Source organism: Struthio camelus, chromosome 14 (genome assembly GCF_040807025.1).
Source record: "Struthio camelus isolate bStrCam1 chromosome 14, bStrCam1.hap1, whole genome shotgun sequence".
NCBI lineage: Eukaryota > Metazoa > Chordata > Aves > Struthioniformes > Struthionidae > Struthio > Struthio camelus.
Window position 1 is genome coordinate 1,027,448 of NC_090955.1, and position 19,609 is coordinate 1,047,056.

The following is a 19,609-nucleotide window of genomic DNA, read 5'->3' on the forward strand; positions in this document are numbered from 1 at the left end:
ACGCGCCCCCTCTCCGGCCTCCGCTTCGTCGCGGCGTCCGTGACTCCGGCGGTTTGACGCCCGCCCGCCGCGGGAGCCCGCGCGGCTCAGCCCGGCTGCTCGTGCTCAGAGGGGTTTCCCTGCAGCCTTGCCTCGTGTTTTGCCTCCCTTCTAGCTCTCCCCTCCCGGCGGCCTGAGCTGAGCTGCAGCTTCTGCAAGAAGCAGCCGCTCCCTGCTCAGCCTTGGGAGGCTCCGCAGTGCTTTGAAGAGCCGTGGAGAAAACGCCTCGGGTAGAAACCCTTCGGGTGTCGGGGAAGCGGTTTGGAAGGGGCGTTTCCTTGGCTCGCCCCCCGCGGCCGCTCGGCGCTCCCTGCGCCCGTCCTGCTCGTTTGGCTTCCAGGAACGAGCAGCGGCTGCAGATCTCTTGAACGGGGCTACGTTTTGTAAGAAGCGGGAGCTGGAAAAAACGCCATTGGTCTTTTAGCGTGTGAGATGAAAGCGTTGTCCAAGTGAGGCTGGTAAAGACAGAAAATACGACTCTGACACATAAAGAGGAGAAACATTAAAGCGGTCTTCCAATAACGTTCACGTGCTGAGGAGACCTGAATACGCCCGAGGTTGTCAGTTACTGGCAGCGCTACGTAAATATCAGGACCGGAGACCAGATTTCTCTAATTCTTGTGGGAGGCTCATTTATTCTAGGATCGAGCGGCTGCTGAGACCCCGCGGCAAGGCGGTGCCCTGCTGCAAATGCCCCCGGCTCCTTTTCTCTCTCCCGCTTCCCCATGCAAACGCCTCCTCCTTTTGTCCCAGAATCGCGCTTCCTTAAAGGTGGTTGGGGTGATACAGTTGTATCTGTCACAACGTTTGAAGATCGTTATCAGAAAGTGAAATAACACGAAACAAATTTTATGGGATTTTATGAGCTCAGGTTTAGGGTGTCTGAAAGACTTTTTAAACCTTTCAGTAAAAGGCGGGTTTGATTTGCCTATTAACCCAATAGTATTTTGGGAAGCGAATGAAGAAGAATATGCATTTATAATGCCAGTGTTCTTCAGTCCACTGTCAGCTTTTTCAGTAGGTCTTAAAATGATCATTTACCCACGGACAGCATGTTAGTTTATGTGCAAAGAATATAGAATTCCAGGTAATACTAGACAAACTGAAGTAGCGTTTTTCAGTTGCAAAAAAGCTGTTGGGAAGCTCGAAGGGTTAGTTTCCGTGTACTTACGCAACTATTTATTTTGACAAAGAACAAGTACTTAATGTGAGACTAGTGAATGAAATTCTTCAGCTCTCACTTGGAAAAAATTTCCACTGACTTTAATAAACTTTGAATTAAATTTGAGGAGCTGTGCTCTAGTAAGAACCTGTGAGATTTGCTGTAAGACAAAGAAAGCCAATTCTCGTGGAGTTTGTTACTTACGTTATATTTTCTTTTCCTCTTTTGTGTGCATGCAGAAATCCGTACTCAGCTGGTGGAACAGTTCAAATGTCTGGAACAGCAGTCGGAGTCGCGCCTGCAACTCCTGCAGGACCTCCAGGAGTTCTTCCGAAGGAAAGCTGAGATAGAGCTGGAGTACTCCAGGAGCCTGGAGAAATTAGCTGAACGCTTCTCGTCCAAGATACGCAGCTCCAGAGAGCACCAGTTCAAGTAAGCAGGCGTTTCCAGGAGCAAAATAATGCAAAACGATGGGCCAGAAACTGGTTAAAAAGCTAAATTTTGGGGGTGGGGGGACGGGGTGTGGTGGTGGTAGGGTTAGCCGCAAAGTTTAAAAAAAAAGCCGATTAAAATAAACAGCAACAACAGTGGCCTTCTCTGGGTTACCACCATGCAGCGTGCACAAGGAGTAAGAACTGGAAACCTGCTTTTCAGAGACAGATTTTCCCACAGCATTATTTAGTTGTTCTGCCTGAATCAGGCTTACGTGCTTCTGCAGTGCGATAAACATATGAATTAGGGACTGGGAAGGCCCGTGTGTGTGTGTGTGTTTTTTAAGGGACTTGAATTCAGCCACTGCTTTGATAGTGCAAAAAAGCCCATTTTATAAACCCAAATTTATGTACATAGTCCAGTCTTTAGATGTTAGAACGCTTCAGATCGCGCATAGATCTGTTTACTGGCTCAGATTTGGCAGCTTCTGGAAATCTGTTTTATTAAAGTCTTTTTAAAAATAGAATATGTATGTTCTATATGCACGTGCTCATGCAGTGTTGAATATGGGCTAATTCATAGTAGAAATATAGTTTTAAAAAGCCGCTCAAAGAGGAAGTATGAACTGGATGCTGGAGTTGTTGTGTGAAACTCAAACTGATGATCAGCCCTGTAAAATCCTTGAACGCGTGCACGTTTTCCAAAGCAGCCTGTTTGCAGTGTGGCCGCGCTCTCAAGCTTGGCTGCCCCCCGCCCCCTTCCAAGCAACCCCCCACGCTCGAGGCAGGCTTTAAGCCTGGAGTGGATTGTATTTTGTGGGGAGGCTCTTCAGTTTGTACCGTTGATCTCGTTGGTCCGCAGCATAGCTTCAAGGCTCCTTTCAAGACCGTGGTGTCGCCCGAGGAGCTCCTCCCCGGGAAGCGGGGCTGCGCGGCTCCCCGCTCCCGCCGGCGAGCTCGGTTTTCCCTCGGCGTCTCCCTCGGCGCGCGCGGCGTCCTGGCGTTCGTACCGCGTGCTTCCCGAAGTTCCTCGCCCTGGCCGTAGCGCTTGTCTCCTTCAGGGGTGCAGCTGTCAAGAAGAGGCATAGTTTCTCAGCTGGGAGTGCGTCCTTTGCTCGAGGTGAATCCAGTGTTGTTCGGTCTAGTAGCCGGAGACTGTAACTGTTGTGCAGCTCCTTTCCTAGAGGTTTTGCCTGTCCGATGCACTTAACCTTGCTAGCCCCTGGCTCTTTACGGTCTAGCCCCTCGTGATTTTTTTCCATTTCAGCAGCAAAAGCAGCAATTTCTGCTGCTACGTTACTAACTGCTATTTAATCTGTTGACTTGGTCTCTCTAGTGAGCAAGGGTTTACTGTTGTCTTATGTAAACGTCCACTGGAAACGAATTGCTACTCAAACGCTATTTGTTCTTTTTGCAACTGACTGTTGCTTTTCATTTGTTTGGTGCTTGCCTGGCCTTGCCAAATCATCTGTCAGGGATAACAGTCCCGGGGAAGGGATTTGTGACTACGGGTTCAGGAAAGTGCCCATCTTCCAGAGACGTGAGTCCGTGCAGGTTTGTTGTGTGTGCGTCTCCCAGCCGCTGATTGCTCAGCACCATGGTGCTCCCGAGGACGCTAGGGGCGTTGCTCGTTTTATTTGTGATGTTGGAAAGATGCTCTGTAACTTGCAGTAACTGCAGGTCTTTGTAAAATATCTAGGCGCAAGTGCCCAGTGTCTTGAGGTGGTACTGATGGTGGCATAGCATCAGCTTGATTCCAGTGCACGCCTCTGCCAACTCCTTGATGTCTCGCTCCGTTTTGAGGGAGAACCAGTTTTACTTCCTTAGTACTTTTTTCCAAACTGTTTTGTGCCTACTCTACAGTAGACTCATCTGGACTATGTTTCCCCAGCTTGCTTATGAATGTCATTATTTTGATGAGGCTTTTGACACCCTTAAGATATATGGTATCTTCAGCTTCTCCTTTGTCTCTGTGTAGTCAAGTGCAGTAGGCTACGGTTCAACCGGTGCAGTTTAGTGGACTGAGTGCAGTACAGCGGGTGTCGTGGCAAATGGGCTCCTCTCTGAAGCGAAAGTGGCAGCCACGTTAATCGAATGAAGTGGACAAAAAAAGCAAAACTTTCTCTCCCTTGTAAAGCGTTCAGGGGATTGCCAGGAACGTCCCTTTTCCCTTAACGCCTTCCAAAGCGTCCGGTACGGGGAAGATGCGGTTTGGGCTCTGGCAGAGCTTACTCGTGTGTTGCTCCAACAGCTGCGCGGGATTTCTGAGAGAGCCCGAAGGAGACTTGGAAACGCCGATTCCTGGAAATCGGAGCACGACCAGCCATCAGTGCGGAGTTTTATGGAAATTTGCAACTAATTTAGACCTTTCCCTGATTTAGACTCCTAAGTGCACTGCAACTTGAAGAGGCCAGTGATCCGGTTGCCATTGCCGTTCAATGACCGAGGCAGCTCGTTGCGGGTTCCTCGGTTTGGCAGCCAGCTGGAGGCAGGTGAAGCATCTGGCGGACGGAGGGAGCAGGCCCAGGAACACGCTGCGCACGTCTAATTAGCAGCGAGCGCAGCTGGAGGGCCCTTATTGCCCAGTGTGAATATAAAGCCATAGGCTCATGGGCAAGGTGCAAGTGATTTGGGGAAGAAATTTAAACTTGGAGTTATTTGTATTATGTGCCTTTCATAGACCTCTGCTCGCTCTAGCGTGGCTCTTTTCATTGCTCCTGCAGCAGTTCACAATGAGGAAATTTATTGGGGAGGCCCAAAGAAGTGCTGAGGTCCTCAGGAGGCCAGTGACTGAGCTGGGAATGGAGGCCATGCTTCCCGAATCCCAGTCTAGTGGTCTGACCAGTAAGTAGCTATGTATTTTTTTTTTTTTTTTTAGGAGAATATGTCAAGTAAGGGAGATTGCGTAGTCCAAACCTTCCTTACAGTGCTCACGTCCTGTTTAATGCTGCTTGCCTGCCATCGCAGTAACTTGCTCAGCAGGAATCTCCCTGAAGGGCGGGTGCTGGTATAGCCTCAGATTTGTCTTCCTCCCCTTGTTAAGCGGAGAGCACTGGTTTATAATAGTATCTTTTAAGTCATATAAAAAAATAGGTAGAGCTGAGTGGAGAGACCCTGCGCCCGGTGTGTGCTCCGTGTGTAGCTAACGGGAACGGGATGCTCAGCTGAAAGGCAAGCTGAAGGGCGCTGAGCAAAGTGACGGTGGTGGCGGCTTTCCGAGCTGAATCTCGGGATGATGCGTGAGCTGATTGAAACAGGAGATGTCAAACACCACCGGAGGAAGGGAACGGTATGACAGAAGTAGGACAAGGATGCGGTTGACTGAAAGCTGATTTTTCTTCTCTGTTTTAGCAGACGAAGCTGTCCAGCCTCCGTTTTGCTCAGAGAGACTTAGCTGTTCTGTGCTGAACAGGACATAGTAGAGCAAATCAGTGCAGTGAGCCTGGCTAAAACCTTTCCTCGTATGTATTATGGGAAATAGAAGCAGGAGCAACAGATCTGAGCTTGAGAAAAATTTAAGCAACCAATCTGTAAGGCATAATGCCAGTGCTGACAGAAGCTGGAAATCGGGCTCGTCTTCCCCTGTAGACGAAGGACCGTGGGGTGTCAGCACTACCTGAGAGGTGGTGGTGCGGGAGCATAACCAGCCTGTCCCGGCCCAGGGCTGCTGGGAAGGCAGTGGTGGGGCAGGGACAGGCGGGAGGGACGTCCTGACCTCCCTCTGTCGGCGTCACAGCACTGATCTCCTGCGTGGGCCGGTTATCACATGGACCTGGCTATCTTGATGCTGCAGGGCAAAATATAACGGAAAGACTTCTGGAGCTGGTATTTTCCCAGCAAGCTGTGAGAGCGTATGCTGTTCCTTCCTGCTCAGGCAGAGGTTTATGGTGGACCCCATTTCTTTTTGGCACCCTTGGCCTGAATGCACAAAGCCCTTCTCTTTTCATTTGTGCGTTTGTTTTCGTGTGGAAGTTGAAATGGATGTGCCTTGATGAACTCCAGGAGGCTGCTGTCTCTGTGGGCAGGGGATTTGGCAAGCAGTTGTCTCAGGCGCTGAACTAAGCGTTATCGCTGGAGAGGGTCACGGCTGTGCAAGCCCAGCTGGCCAGGCTGGGGCATGTACCTTCCAGCTTTAAGGACAGAAAATGCCAGTCTGCCCTTACAGCCATGCTGCGGAATTAAAAAGGAGACCAGAGCACATAGCATAATGTCAAGTTCCTTGTCTTGCATGAAGGGGAGAAGTTTTCTTTCACTTTCTTTGAAAAGCTGACCTTGGAAACGTTTAACACCTGAGACAGCTTGTACTCTGGAGAGAAGTTAGAGCCTTTCTGTGGATGAACACGAAAGAAAACCTGTGACTGTATTAGTAGCATCTGACTGCAGATGGGTCTGTTTTACACTCCATCCTCAGGTCATGTATGAGGTTCAATGCTGCCCCTTTTGAAAGAAACTTTTTTCAATAAATTCAAAGCCTTAAAAATATTCTCATGCTTCTAGCGAAAGAAGCGTTAGTAAGATTGCTGCTCAATGAAAATATTAAGATGATCTTTGGAACATAAACTGTCTAGCAGGATTGTATGGCACAGTGTAGCGTGCTTCCTTTTTTTGTTTATGTTGGCATTAAACTTTGCAACTCCAAGGAGAACGGTGGTAACGTGCTAGGAGACCCATAAAATCACTTAACTGAATTTTGTGGCACTTGTTGGATTAGGGAAAATACTGTCTGCTTCTTGACTTCAACAAAAATGAAATTCGGAGTTCATTTGGCTCTGTCCTCATTCTGTGACCATGGGGATTTGAGGCACCATTCAGGAACCGAGGTTACACTTGACTCTGGGTTGCATCTCAGTGAGCAGCGAACCTGGTCGTGATTGCATGCCTCTGGGAGCTGTAGGGGTGTCTGTTCTCATCTACGATTACATCACTTTATTATTTCAAATCTTTATTTAAACTTTAATCTATTGAGTTGACTTTAGCCTTTGTTTACACTGCAGAGCAATTATGCTTGGCTGGTTGTGCAATACAGTCACAGTTTATTACACTCAACTGTCTTGTGTTAGGGCTACCTGGAAGCGGCATGTGAGAGGGACGTAGTGTAGAAGTAATGTGTCTCAGAGCCGTTCTCCATGCTTTTTCCTCCAGCGTTACATTACAGGATGCGTTCTTGGCCCTGGAGAAGGCACCGGAAAGACTGATCTGGTTGAGCGGGGATCTGACCTGTTCCGTGGTGTCTATGCGTTTGCTCGTCTGCTGAGGATGAACGAGACCAGAGAAAATTCCTCTGCAATGGTCTTGTTTCTGGTCCCTTGACTGACCTTTGTGTCTTGACTCACAGCTGTTTTTTTCAGAACTGATTTTTAATAGTCACTTGGAGACTCTCGGCGAGTCAGGTGGAGCTCTTTCGTCTCCAGAGGTGCAATGTAGTGCAGCCGTCCCTCACAACGCCTGTCACAGAAGGGACTGGATCCCTGCTATTGCCGTCCCGTAAGAGCCAGCTCAAAGAGGCAGCGCCAGAGGCGCCACATCTCACGCTACCTCTCCTCTAGTCCCTGATGCTGTGGGTGAGATCAAGAGTAAGGTAATATGGCCAGAGCGCTGCGTGGTCTAGTGGTCCTGTTGGTGATGCCTGGGGGAGCTGTAGGAAGCCACGTGCAACACCAGGAATCTCTGAGGCTGCTTTTTTTCCCTAGCTATTTCTGACCTTTTAATCATTGTTTTGTCGTATTTTCTAGTGTGTTTGCTCTTTTTATCCGCTGTCCTTGGTTGGTGTAGCTGAACTCAGTAAAGTAAGAGTGTGTGACACCTACCTCAGAGCTCTAACGTGCTGGCTGCAGTTTGCTTTTCCTTTGGATTTACCTTACCAGTTGGATGGGAGCGTACATAGAATTTTTTCCTGATGGATCTTGGAGGCTGTATTTAGGCTAACGCAGCTAGGTCAGCACTGAAGCTTCCAAGGATGTTCATCAATTTTTAAATGGTCATAATATGTTATTACGTTATATTAATTGCAGTAATATATTATTAAATATGAGGAATCCACAGAGAAAATGGAAAATGAACATAACAAAATCAAACTGTTTATTATCTTTATGTGTTGTTTATCTATTTTGCTGTTGTTTCTTTCTTCCTCCCTCTCCTGATTTCACCAGTTTTTTGGAGGGAGGGCAATGTTTCCCTTATCCTGAACAGTGGATGGTGAGGAAAGGTACAGGCCTGAATAACTAACTGGTTCTGCTAGGCTTTGGCTGCCCTTCTTCTCTTCCAGTAGCCTCTAAATTGCTCACTGTTTTGTCTCCCAACTGTGAGACAGATGCCAATGCCAGAAGTAATTTACTAGAGTGCTCATTCTGCTTTTTCTGTATTTATCTTTCATGCTACATCCTACAGCTCTAACTTCAGGAATCACAGGAACTATACTTCAGGAACTATAAGTCTGCTTTAACTGAGAGAGCAACTCCAGAAAACATCTGAGGCCCTAGAGGCCAGAAGCTCGTATGAACACGTGCTGTAAGAATCTGGCAGAAAGGCCCTCTCCTTATCGAGGAAAGTGCTCTGGTTTAGCCTTTAGCCTTGCCTTTGCCCTGCTTTGAGCACCTTCAAAATCTTATTTCTACCTCAACTGTTGACTTGTTTTGTTTTGTTTCCTTTGAGTGGCTTTTTGTGCTTGCAGTCTCAAGACCCGTGAGAGATTTCCCTCTCAGGGAATAGACAGCCCTTGCCTAAGAATTAAAGCTTTTTATCTTCTAGGAAGGCCAGATAATGTTTTGATTCTATTAATTGCTTTAATCCAAAGATTTTAGCTAAAATCGCAGGCTCTGAAGGTTGCGCTGTTTCCTACCTAACTGTTTTGAGTTCAGTCTCTACTGCCAGAAACCCACCCAGGCCATGTCACGTTACATGATCTCTTCTGCTGATTGTGAGAGGAATTGATCTGCACCAGGTGACGGCAGAGTGCAGGGAGCTAAACTGCTTCTTATCTGTATTTGGCCTCTGTAACCCCAGATAATGAAGGCTATTTCTCACAGTTGGCTTCCCAGAGGGTTTCTTTCCCTGGACTCCCGTACCAGCTGTGATGAGGGTTTTCTTTCTCCCTGCAGGGGTCTTGGTTTGCATGAACTCTGAGATTTTCCCATCTGATTGCACACCATGGGCTTCATAAAGGTCCACAGTGAGCTCAATAGCCATTGCTGAATTTTGCTTTGTATAAATACAAATGCCAGAAGCTTGCCCTCTGGGGCAGAATATCAAAGTTTGGAAAGGAGCAGGTTGCCTGCTCCTGGACAGACTTTAGGAAGTTTTATTTTTTTGTGTATTTTGTATGCTGTAGATTACTGCTTTCTATTTTTAGTGAAGGCTCATCTCCCATGACCTGTGAACGGGCTGATGGAAACTGCTGAAGGGGCAGGTTCTCTGTAGAGGTCCACCTGAGACAAACCTCCGGAGCTGGTTGCGTACTGAGCCACAAAGCTGCTCACCCGTACACACACACACACACGCTCTTCCTCTGCGTGCAGAGCCCGTGAGACTGGCTGGCCATCTAGCCTTGTGTTTAAATGAGAGCTCTTAAAATCTGGCTCCAGAGTTAATGGACCGGTGAGCTCTGAACATGCAGAAGGAGCAAACCTGTGCTAGGTACAGGCTGGCGCGGAGCTGCGTTCAGTCACGTTGCTGTTAGGCTCCTGGACAAGTTTGCACTTAACCGTAGGCGCTGTCACGGCCGGTTAAGTAGGGAGCGAACTATGGACCATGAGAGAGCCAAAAGCCGGATGCGCTGTGCCTTGAATGAACAGGCAGAACCGGAGCAGAGGTGCGCGCTGCGTGGTGAGCGCAGGGAACGCGCTCAGGAACGTTTCTTTTGGCCCCTTACCCAAAACTAGGAGCGGTTAGAGGTAGGCCTGTCTCAAGCACGTTGCCACGAGTTGGAGTTCGCCTAATCAGACGCGAAAGTGGTCGAGTGACGTGAGCTGAGTGAGTTACAGCGGCGCGCGTCAGAACTGGGGCGGTGCGGGCTGGCGAGCCGCCGGCCGCAGCAGTGCAGCCGGTGGGCTGCGCGCTGCCGCGCCGGGGTGATTCGCCTCCCCCTGGGGCCACGTCTGCATCTTGATTAGGATGATTCCCGTTTTCGGAGTAGAACCTTATAAGCGTTCCTGGTGAACGGTATGGACGGAGTTGTACCTGTACCTTGGGAGAATTGTGGAAACTTCTCAAGGACTTAGCTTGCTTTTTCCAAACAATTACAACAGGATTTACCCGCCTTAAAAAGGCATTGCGCAGATCTAACTTGTGTTTATGAAGCACTTTAAAATTGTTTTCTTCTGGAGTAACATACAGTATAAAAATACTGTATGTATTCAGCTAATCAGAAGGCAGTGTACTGGACAACATGTTGCTGGATCTTTTTCTTACTTTCACTTTTGGGGTAAATCTGCAGTTCAAGTTGCTATTAATTATAACTTTTGTTTTACTGGTCAAGTGGAGCGTGAAGCTTGGAAACAGATTTAGACACAGAAATTATTAGTTTGTCTCACTGGCTAACTGAGATTTTGCCAACTGGGTGTGTATATGAGGAGAGGAAAAAGATCTGAATGCCAGACTTGCATAGCTGGAAATCCTCCCAGCGGGGTCGTCGGTCCCCGCTGCCCGCACAGCTGGGTTGCGAGGAGGAGCGTGGGAGGCTGCCGGGGGAGCAGAGACCTGCCGCGGTGACCGGCGCCGCCTCCAGCTCCGCGTTCCTCTCGGGGCAGGCTGGGGTGGACGGTGGCCTTCCCTTTGGTGGCACGGTCCAAGCGTGCTAGCAGCTCGTTCCTGCTGCCCGCTCGTTGTCCGGCGTGATGTATGGCTTCTGGGCGCAGCTGAGACGGCTGATCAGCTCTCGGCTCGCCTCGGGCTGACTCGCACGGTTTTAGTTGCTTCGGAGCCGTTGCCTGGAGAACCTGCGCTGTGTTGCTGGAATAGTGCTGATGAACCTGAAACATTGCTGATTAACCTTTTGCAGAGCACACCTCTCTGAAAGCGTAGTTATGGAGCGGTGGGCCGGAGAGCACAGTAGGTGACCTGGATCCCCCTTGTCTTATCTGGCCCCCAAAGGTGGGGCAGGGAAGAAAACCACGGCTGCTCAGAGCAGACTCCGTGCAAGGGTGCACATATGTTGGCTGAAGCGCAAGTGTGAACCTGGCGTCAGCGTCGGAGCACCTTCCTTCCCCAGAAAAACGTGCGTTGTGCTGGCTGCAGGCGGCTGTGGGAGGCTGGTAAATAAGGACAAAGCTGTGGGAGAAGGAAGCTTGGAGCAAGGAAAGGGAAATCCTTGGCTTGATCGCAACCTTCGCGTGTAATATTTAGACTGAGAGCTGCTGTGCTGACGGAGATATTTAAGGCACCTTTCCCGCCGGAGCGTAGCGCTGGGGTCAGATGAGCCCGCCGTGGGTTTTGCGGCTGCGGCGATGCCTGCCGGGGCGGCACTGCGGTGTCCGGGGCGGTCGGGCAGCTCTCTGAGCCTGCGCGACCGCTGAGCCCGCAGCGTCCGGCCAGCAGGACGTGGCGCCGGCCTGGTGGAGAGCCTGGGCGCGCGGGTCGCTCCTCCGCACCCCGGCCCGGCCTCCCTGCCGCGCTGGGGTGCCCCGGGCCGTGCCCGCGGCCGGCAGCGCTGCACGGCTGCTGCTCGTCCGGCGGCGGAGCCGAATCCCGCGCCAACCGCGGCAGCGCCCTGCTCGCAAACCGGGCACCTCTTCTCAGACTGCCGGCTGTGGCTGGGGGCTTCTCGACAGAGGTTCGAAGCGGAGCGTGTCCAGGACCGTAAAGTAAAGGAGTAGCAAACGCTATGTTAGTATGTTCTAAGTAATCCATTCACCGCTGTGAAGCGGGTGCCGGAGGAGAGCTGATGCTCGGGGGGTGAAAATGCAGGTGGGGCAAGGCAAGGGACAGGTGCCTACGTGTGGTTTTGTAATTGTAAAACTCTTCTTGAGTTGTCAAGCCCCCGCAGCGAGCGAGCGAGCGAGCGCGGGAGCCAGGCGCCCGGAGTGCCCAAGGCCGGGTTGGAAGCGGCGCGCCAAGGCAGGCAGAAGTCCCGTTCTCTGTCTTTTGGTGTCTGAAGTTTCTCGGTGCTCTGGAGTCGCATCTTCAAGTTTGCCCTACAGCGATGAAGATCAGAATTTTTTGTTGTTGTTGAGTAAAAACTGATTCAACACGTGTCTCTAGGAGATGGGGCTTTAAGAAAAGCACGAGTTATCCCGAGACAGTAGACTTGGCAGTAGCATCGATGCCTGGTAACACAGTGTGGGATATCGCTAGTGATGTTACAGTATTTAAGATAGATGTTTTCTACTCTGAATAAATACAATGAGACTTTCCCCATTACATATTTACTGTGCTGTGGCTGTCGCATCAAACCTCTGAACCCTGATGAAGACCCCATACGGATACCAAGGAATTAATTAGTAATGAGTTCAGTGATTCAAACTATCTGTGTGCAATGCAAACAGCTTATGCAAACATTTTCTTGTGAAATTGGACGGCTTCCTGAAGTGTTTGCAACACAGCACAGTCAGAAAAGTGCTGGAATAGAAAAGACCTATTAAATACCCTGTCCCATCTTTCTGCTAATAGAAGAGTTTTTGTTATAGTGCACAATGTGGTATCCTGGCTCTACAGCTGTGTTTCTCATTTGATTACGGCTCATATCATTGTGGCTGACTCTGAAGACTTTCTGAGATTTCTTGAAGGCAGACAATTGGTCTAATATGCTGTTTTTCATTCTGAGCGGTGCTCTTTGGCACTGCCCTTGTCTGTCTTCTAGGCTTTGCTGTTCCACGCTGCTGGGGTTTCTGCTCCGCTGCGGTAAGCGATCACAGGCCCGGGCAGGAGGAGATTAGGGATGTTAGCAGCACGAGATGCTGCGACCAGATGTCCTTCCCGCCGATCAGCGGGGTGGAGCTCTGTGCTCCTTTAGCTGTGCTATCCGAAATACATCCAGCAAAATGACACGTTTGTGGTTACAGCTGCACACTGAAGAAGCAGGTTGGGTTTATATCAGCTGTTATGAATGGTAGTCAAGTATTTGACCAAAAGTTGCAGTGATTTCTGAGGAGGGGAAGGAGCAAGGCGTTCACGCTCCTCTCTGAGGGCAGGATGAACTATAACAGATTTATGCACTGGAAGAAGGCAATGCTGATATGTTCATAGCATTCATTTGAAAATTAAATGCCTTCTGAATTGTTCACTTGGCCTTTTGATTTTTTTTCCACATTTCCCTAGGAAAGATCAGCACCTACTTTCCCCTGTGAACTGCTGGTACCTGGTTCTGACGCAGACCCGGCGAGAGAGCAGAGATCATGCTACCCTGAATGACATTTTCATGAACAATGTCATCGTCCGACTATCACAGATCAGTGAGGATGTCATCAGACTCTTTAAAAAGGTAACCAAAGCAGTGATGTAGTTCTGTTCAGTCAATATTCATCCTTACGTTTTCCTCCAAAAAAGGGAATTTACTGAGGCTTTCTGCACAAACTGGAGGCTCTTTGAAGATAAAAGATGAATCTGCTTATTGGGCATTTAGACTTTTGAGATTGAATTTAGCCATGTTTTTGTCATGGGAATGTTTAGAATTATAAAACAATTTGAAGCGTCCTGGTGAAAATGCAGACTTTAAAACAATTAGAGAATAGCATGGGTTTGTGATCCCGGTCTGACAAGGCAGTGAGAATTCTGACGACGGAAATAGAGCCAAAGTTGCATCCAGAGCTGCAGTCAGCAATTTCAGGGTCTCAGGCACACCCACATCCCCCCAGAACAGTGTAAAAAAATATTAAAAAAGCCAACATGGTTAAACAGCAGAGAAAAATAACAAGACTTTCTAAGTAGTACATGTTGTATCTGAATGAGCAAAATAGAGAATAGTTTAAATTCTGACAAGTGAAAATGTTAAAACCAATATGTCAGGCCAAATGAGATTTTCAGGGGCAACTTACTAAAAACGTAAAAGCTAACAAAAACTTCTCCAAAACCACAAGAAAGAAATCTGCCATGGAATGTGAAGGGGGCCATAGGTGACTAGGGTGCAAAAAAGAATATAAGGTAATAAATAGCAAAAAGCTAACTGAATTCTTTATCTCAGTATTTGTTATGGAAAAGGTTGGACTAGAGATTTTCTTTGTGGGGGAACCAATCCGAAGAATCTTCTCCAGCTGAATTGTCAGTAGATGTTTTAGAGCAAATCCATACAAGCGATTATCACTTCTCATTCTTTCTAGATGATATTAACACAACAAAGTTAAAGGAACTGAGATATGAAATAGTCAAATGACTAGCTGTGATGTATAACACAATGCTTAAATTGCCATCAGTGCCAGAGAAATGGAAGGTGGAAAATGTGATGACTTTTTTTTTTTTTTTTAAAAAGATTCCTGAAGGGCTCTTCAGAGAGCAGATCAACAAGTCTGACTTTAAAAACAGGTTGTTGGGTGAAACTTTAGTAAGAGTAGAATTAGCAGGCATTCAGGCAGATGCAACGGAAGATTCAGTGGAGCTTTCTGAAGAGAAAAATGGTACCTCAGAAATCTACTGCGGTTTTTAAAGGAGTCAGTGATCATGTGGGTGAGTTTGGCACAGTATCTTCAATGTTGAAAAGGTCCCTCCCTGAAGTTCTTAAAAAGCTGTTTATTCTGAAGAATAAAGAGCAATTGTTTTCTGAATTAGTGACTGGTTAAAAGACAGGGACAAAACAAAGGAGATTTTCAGTAGAGTTCTTAACAGGTCATTTGGAAAAGGGATGGATAGTAAGCTGGCAGATTCTGCTGATGATACAGAATTATTAGTGATAGCCAAATTCAAAGTGAGCATCGAAGACTTGTAGGGATCTATCTCACAGTCCTTGGTGAAGTACCTCCCAGTGAGGTAGGCCAAGATTCTGCAGTTTAAAAAGACAACGGCGTCCATAAAAGGATAAGACTGTAAAAAGTCATAAGCGGTTTGTAAAAAGTGAATAGGAATCAAGACTTCATTTTTTTCTGAAATATAAGTTGTGGATAGTTACCTGGCACCAGACAGAAAGAAAAGGTAAAAAGAAAAGTACTTTTTTTACATCATTAATGCTATATATATTGTATTACAACTGGAATACTGTGGATTGTTGTTTTTTTTGTCCCAGGATGATTTTGAATGCTAAATGTGTAACCTGGGTTCTGAAGCAGTTAGACAAACGTGTGGAGGAGGTACCTATCCACCGCTATAAAACCATGGCCCAGGTGCAAGTTCAGGCTTGGGAATCCCTGGCCTTCAGTCTGCTGGAAGTCATGAACGTGCTCAGTGGCCCGTCACTTGCCCTTTCCCTTCACTCCTCTCCTAGGCATCTGTTAACGGCCGCCCCAGCCATACTGTACTGGGCTAGATGGACCTTTTGTCTGGCTATGCTGCTCTTCTTATATTTCTCGTCATTTTTGTAGCTTGTTTTCCACAGAGGTGGCTGGACAATTGTACTTGAGTGAGCAGGGCAAGTTCTGTGGGATGCGTGACTTTCCAAATAGTAAAAATGTGCTAAAAGCAGTTGCTATCTTAAAATTTTAGCCACCTAGAGGGTAAACTTAATGTGATAGTTTCGTGGCCAGAGTCCGCTAGTTTATAGATTAGACCTAGAAATTGAACTATAAGTGCAGGTTCAGATTGCTGATCTGATATGGGATATTGTCCTTTTTTCCTCTCCCTGTGGCCTCCAGAAATTGGACAGATTTGGGATTTATTGGTTGAGTCAGTTCTAAATCAGTCTCAAAAATCTCTTTCCCATTTGCGTTTTCCTGTGAAACCTGCTTTGAGATGCATATTAAGACTTTCTGCCTACCCTTCCTAAATCCGTGAATGGTATATCTCATTGTAAACTATAGTAAGACAAATCCAATCAACATCCAAGCAAGGGCATAAATACAAGGTTTTAAGTATTTTCCCCGTAGTAAGTCAGTCCTCAACCAAGACAAAATGATAAAATATTTCATCCATTCAGCACGATTATTTCTTTGTGTTTGCCTCCCTTCCTCCCTCTTCCTTTTTGAATTTCAATTTTAGCTTTAAGACAAAATGCTTATATTTTATAGAAATTGTTCCTCCTTGTTTCTCCCTCCCCCATCTTCTGTCTGCAGAGGTAAAGTAGTTTTGACTCCATCTGCAGTGTGCCAAAGGCAGCACCTGCTTTTAATCAAAAGGAGGCTGTACAATTGAGTTGTTGAGATCTGTGATTTCACTTGCGTTTGTCCCTTGAGGTTTAAATTGTAGTAGGACTCACGTGTCCATGGAAATAATGATCAGCTAAATCACTGAAAAGGCTTGTTTTGTGTCATCGTTTGCCCTTAATGTGGATAGGGAGGCTGACACTTCTGGGGATAGGCAGGTTGTTTCTTTAACCTCTTGTGTACCGTGCCCAAAAGAGGACATGGAACTGCGTTTCTCATTTTCCAGCAATATTTTGGTGAGAAAATTTAGGAATGTGTATGAGAATAAGAGCATCTTGGTAAAAGGCTTGTTAAGACATTCAGTCTAGTCCTACAACTGGTACTAGGTTGTTCCGAGGATGTATCTTTCAGTATTTTATCTGGTCTGGTTTTAAATATAGTAAGTGAAGTGCTTCGACCTTTTCTCCTGGAGAGACTGTGCTGTAGAAGAGGACTGTTAGGCAAGTAAACCAGCTCCAGAAGGGTTAAGGGCGTCTGCAGTTGTGGTTCAGCTGTTTGGTTTTGTTGTAGATTGCTCTTTGATGGTAAATTAGAGTAATGTTTTTTTTCCAGAGATGTCGCTTTTAATTCCTCCCATCTAGAATTTATTAATGGGTTGTGACATGCTGTGGGTACACAGAGGAACTGGAAGGTTTTGTGTTTTGCGCTTTCATTATGTAAAAATGTAAACAATCGCAGCAAAGAAAAGGCTATGCGCTATCTGGGGTATGAGGATGTGCCTAATGGAGAAGCGATTGATCAGTAGGGCGGTGATTTGCCAACAAAGATGCCGAGTGCTGAGCTGCTTCTCCCCTTACCTTCCCTGGATACGCTTAGCACCGCTGTGGGTCATTCATCAGTAAATTGGGGCTTTGCGTTTTGTTCATCTCCACTGAAGTGTTTTGCCCTCCCAGTGACCTGCAGCATATGGTCTGTTCCACTCGTGCTGATGTTCAGCCAGTCATGGGTTAGACGCACATTTCATCATGGCCGGCTGGAAAGCCTTTTGGCTCACCCCACACCCAAGAAAGATGGAAAAATTTGAGGCTCTGAGCTAGTGGGGATTAAGTTTTTAGCGTTTTGAGTTGGAGAGATTTAACTGAGCCAACTGCAGGCCTGATCTTTCTCTGAGCTGAGGCCAGTATGACGGCTTGCATTGGCCTCAGCAGGACTTACGGAAGGTATAAAATGGATTATCAAATGCTGTAGGAGAAGAAGCTATATTGTTTCTCAAATCACTGGCAAATTTGGTTTTGCAGGCTATAAGCCTTCTCAGAGCTCGAGCCCGTAGCTGGGTGGCCTCTGCTGTGGCTGTGTTTGGTAACAGGACAGCTTTGCAAGTTGTTTGGCCACGTTTATGCAAGCTGCAGGTGCACCTTTGAATTGCAATGATACCTTGAGATTGCATGCTTTAATCCTAAAGGAGGCAATATTTTCTCCAAAGCTGAGAGAGGAATTCACTTCTCTCTGCTGCTGGATGAACTGCAGGATGATAGTTTTTTTTTTCCCCCGTAGAGTTCAGTTAATGCTGGTAATATTTGGATCGGAGTGTTTCTGTCTAATTTCATGTCCGTTTTCCACTTTAGGATCAGTTCTTTTTTGGTTTAATAAGTGCCAGCTTTGCTAGCTTTGAAAGTTGGCCTTCTAAGGAAAAATGCAACCCCTCCTCTCACTGTCCGTTTCCTTTTAATGTCGCAGAGCACTGTGAAATAAGAAAAAGCAGGCTGCAGCCCCTCAGGGAATCGAGTTATACTGCAAGTTGTAGAAATCTGCAAAGGACTCGGTAAGGGCTAGTTTTTCAGGACAGTGATGATAGCACTTAGGTTTTTGATGAGGTTTGATGGGGTGGAAAACGAGAAGATTTGCTGAAGCTGGTATTTGAAACTCCTTCTCCATGAGAATTTTAATACGGAATCAGAGATAATTCATAAAGATGTTAAGTTGGTAAATCATCGTACCTCACTGAAATCAGTGGACTCACTGTGATTTTTCCCTAGGCACCACAGGGAATATATATCTAGGGTGTCAGCTGACCGTTTGGCTCAGCTTACCTAAAAAGGAGAAGACTATTTTTTAGAGAAGCAGCAGGAGAAAAAAAAATTCTCAAAGTACATACGTTTTTAAGGGAGGGTAAAAAGCATTGTTAGTAAGGTGGTCCTGATAAGTGGAAATAGCTGGGAATCCCAGGAGAAGAGAAAGCTAGATGTTGGGAAAAAAAACTATTGAGAATAAAAATGAAACTCTAGGCCCTAATTCACAGTTTAAAAAAAAACAAAAAAACAAAAAAACCCAGCAATGCCAAGAAAGGAACTGGGTAAAGCTTACAATGAAAATTGAAAAATTGATGGAAATTGCATTCCTGAAATTGGCAGATGGAGAAATAAGATACAGAAGCAACAACTGTTAGATAAGTGTATTTGTACAGAACACATGCAGGTGTGTACTTAATTCACGTGTTCATACCTACCTGCATATTGGATGTATTTGTGTGCCTGTGTGTGCTGTTAAGTGATTGGGTAATAAAATGGTGCAAAGTCAAACGCAGAGAATGCACATAAAGAGAAACAACTTCCTAACCTGGATGCATAAGACTGGGCTCTGCACGACCTTCGTAACAGGATCTTGGAGGTGAAGCAGCAAGTTCTATGAGCGTGTCAGCTCAGTGCTCGCTACTGGGGACAAGGCAAAATCAAAAATTAGGGATTGCTGAGAACAGAGCAGAAAACATAGTTAATCACCTGCAAATCTGTGGTATGCCTGCATCTCAATTCCTGTGTGTTTTTCTTTCCACTCCTTCCCTCCCAACACGTACAAACTATAGCAAAAGTACAATGAAGGTAGATGAAAAATACTGACTGTCCACCATTTGGAAATGTCTAGTTAGACTGGGAGAGAAGAAGAGCTCATCCAGGGGAATATGATTCAGTTTTACAAAGTCACAAATGACATGGAGAAGGGGCACCTTCTCCTCAAGGGAGAACTTGTGGGCTTGAAAAGCCCCCTGACAGATAAAAGGTTCCAAAAAAAAAAAAAAAAAGCAAAAAATGCTTTTCACCCAGTGCATAGTTAAACTGTGAAACTCGCTGCCATTTGAATTGCATCCTCTTCACTGGAAAATGATATTGTGGATGCTGTAAGCTTCACATGTTCAAGAAGTACTAGGGCAAATTTATGTGAGAAAATTATGAAAAGCTGTTTGTAAAACACAAAGACACCATTTCTGATTCAGAAAGTTACCTGAGCTGAGCTGTAAACTGTGTGGGATGGAGAGAATGTATTAGAGCAAACATGTCCTGACTGATATGCACCTATTTTTTTTCTCTTCCCTAAGCATCCTGCTTCTGGCTACTGAGAGACACAGCATGGTGGGCTGAATGGACCTTTCCTCTGACCCAGTGGGCCTGCCTCATACGCACCTGTTTTACCTAATAGTTGTTGAATCTTGTCTCTTTTATGGCCAAACTCTGTCATTTCTTATAAGTATGTGAAATAACGTTGGTGTTTCAGTATTTTGGAAACAAGTGCTGCTTTTTTGCTCAGAGTTCTGCAAGTGCTCAGCTTTAATCAGGCTGCAGGCAGGGAGCGGTTTAAATGCTGGGTGTTTGAACTTGAGGCACAGTGTGTAGCACCATGGTTTGGACCGTGTGCGAAGAATAGCCAAGTGTTTGTAATGAGTTTGGTTTTCTTAGTGGCACGTGGAGCAATGGGGCACGCTTTTGAGCAGGACCTCCTGGGAGCTGCACTGGCGTGGACGCACCCTTGCCGGTTCCCTTCCCTTCCCC

At 46.7% G+C, this 19,609-nt stretch overlaps 1 protein-coding gene across 8 annotated transcripts in view; it reads left to right on the forward strand.

Moving 5' to 3' along the window:
- Window positions 1-19,609, forward strand: part of SRGAP3 (SLIT-ROBO Rho GTPase activating protein 3) — a 158,574-nt gene that overhangs the window by 74,572 nt on the left and 64,393 nt on the right. For all 8 annotated transcript variants that reach the window (XM_068906765.1, XM_068906768.1, XM_068906763.1 and 5 more), the window contains 2 exons: window positions 1,441-1,633; window positions 12,883-13,045. In XM_068906765.1, the coding sequence (XP_068762866.1) occupies window positions 1,441-1,633; window positions 12,883-13,045 (356 nt within the window). The remainder of the gene's footprint in view (window positions 1-1,440; window positions 1,634-12,882; window positions 13,046-19,609) is intronic.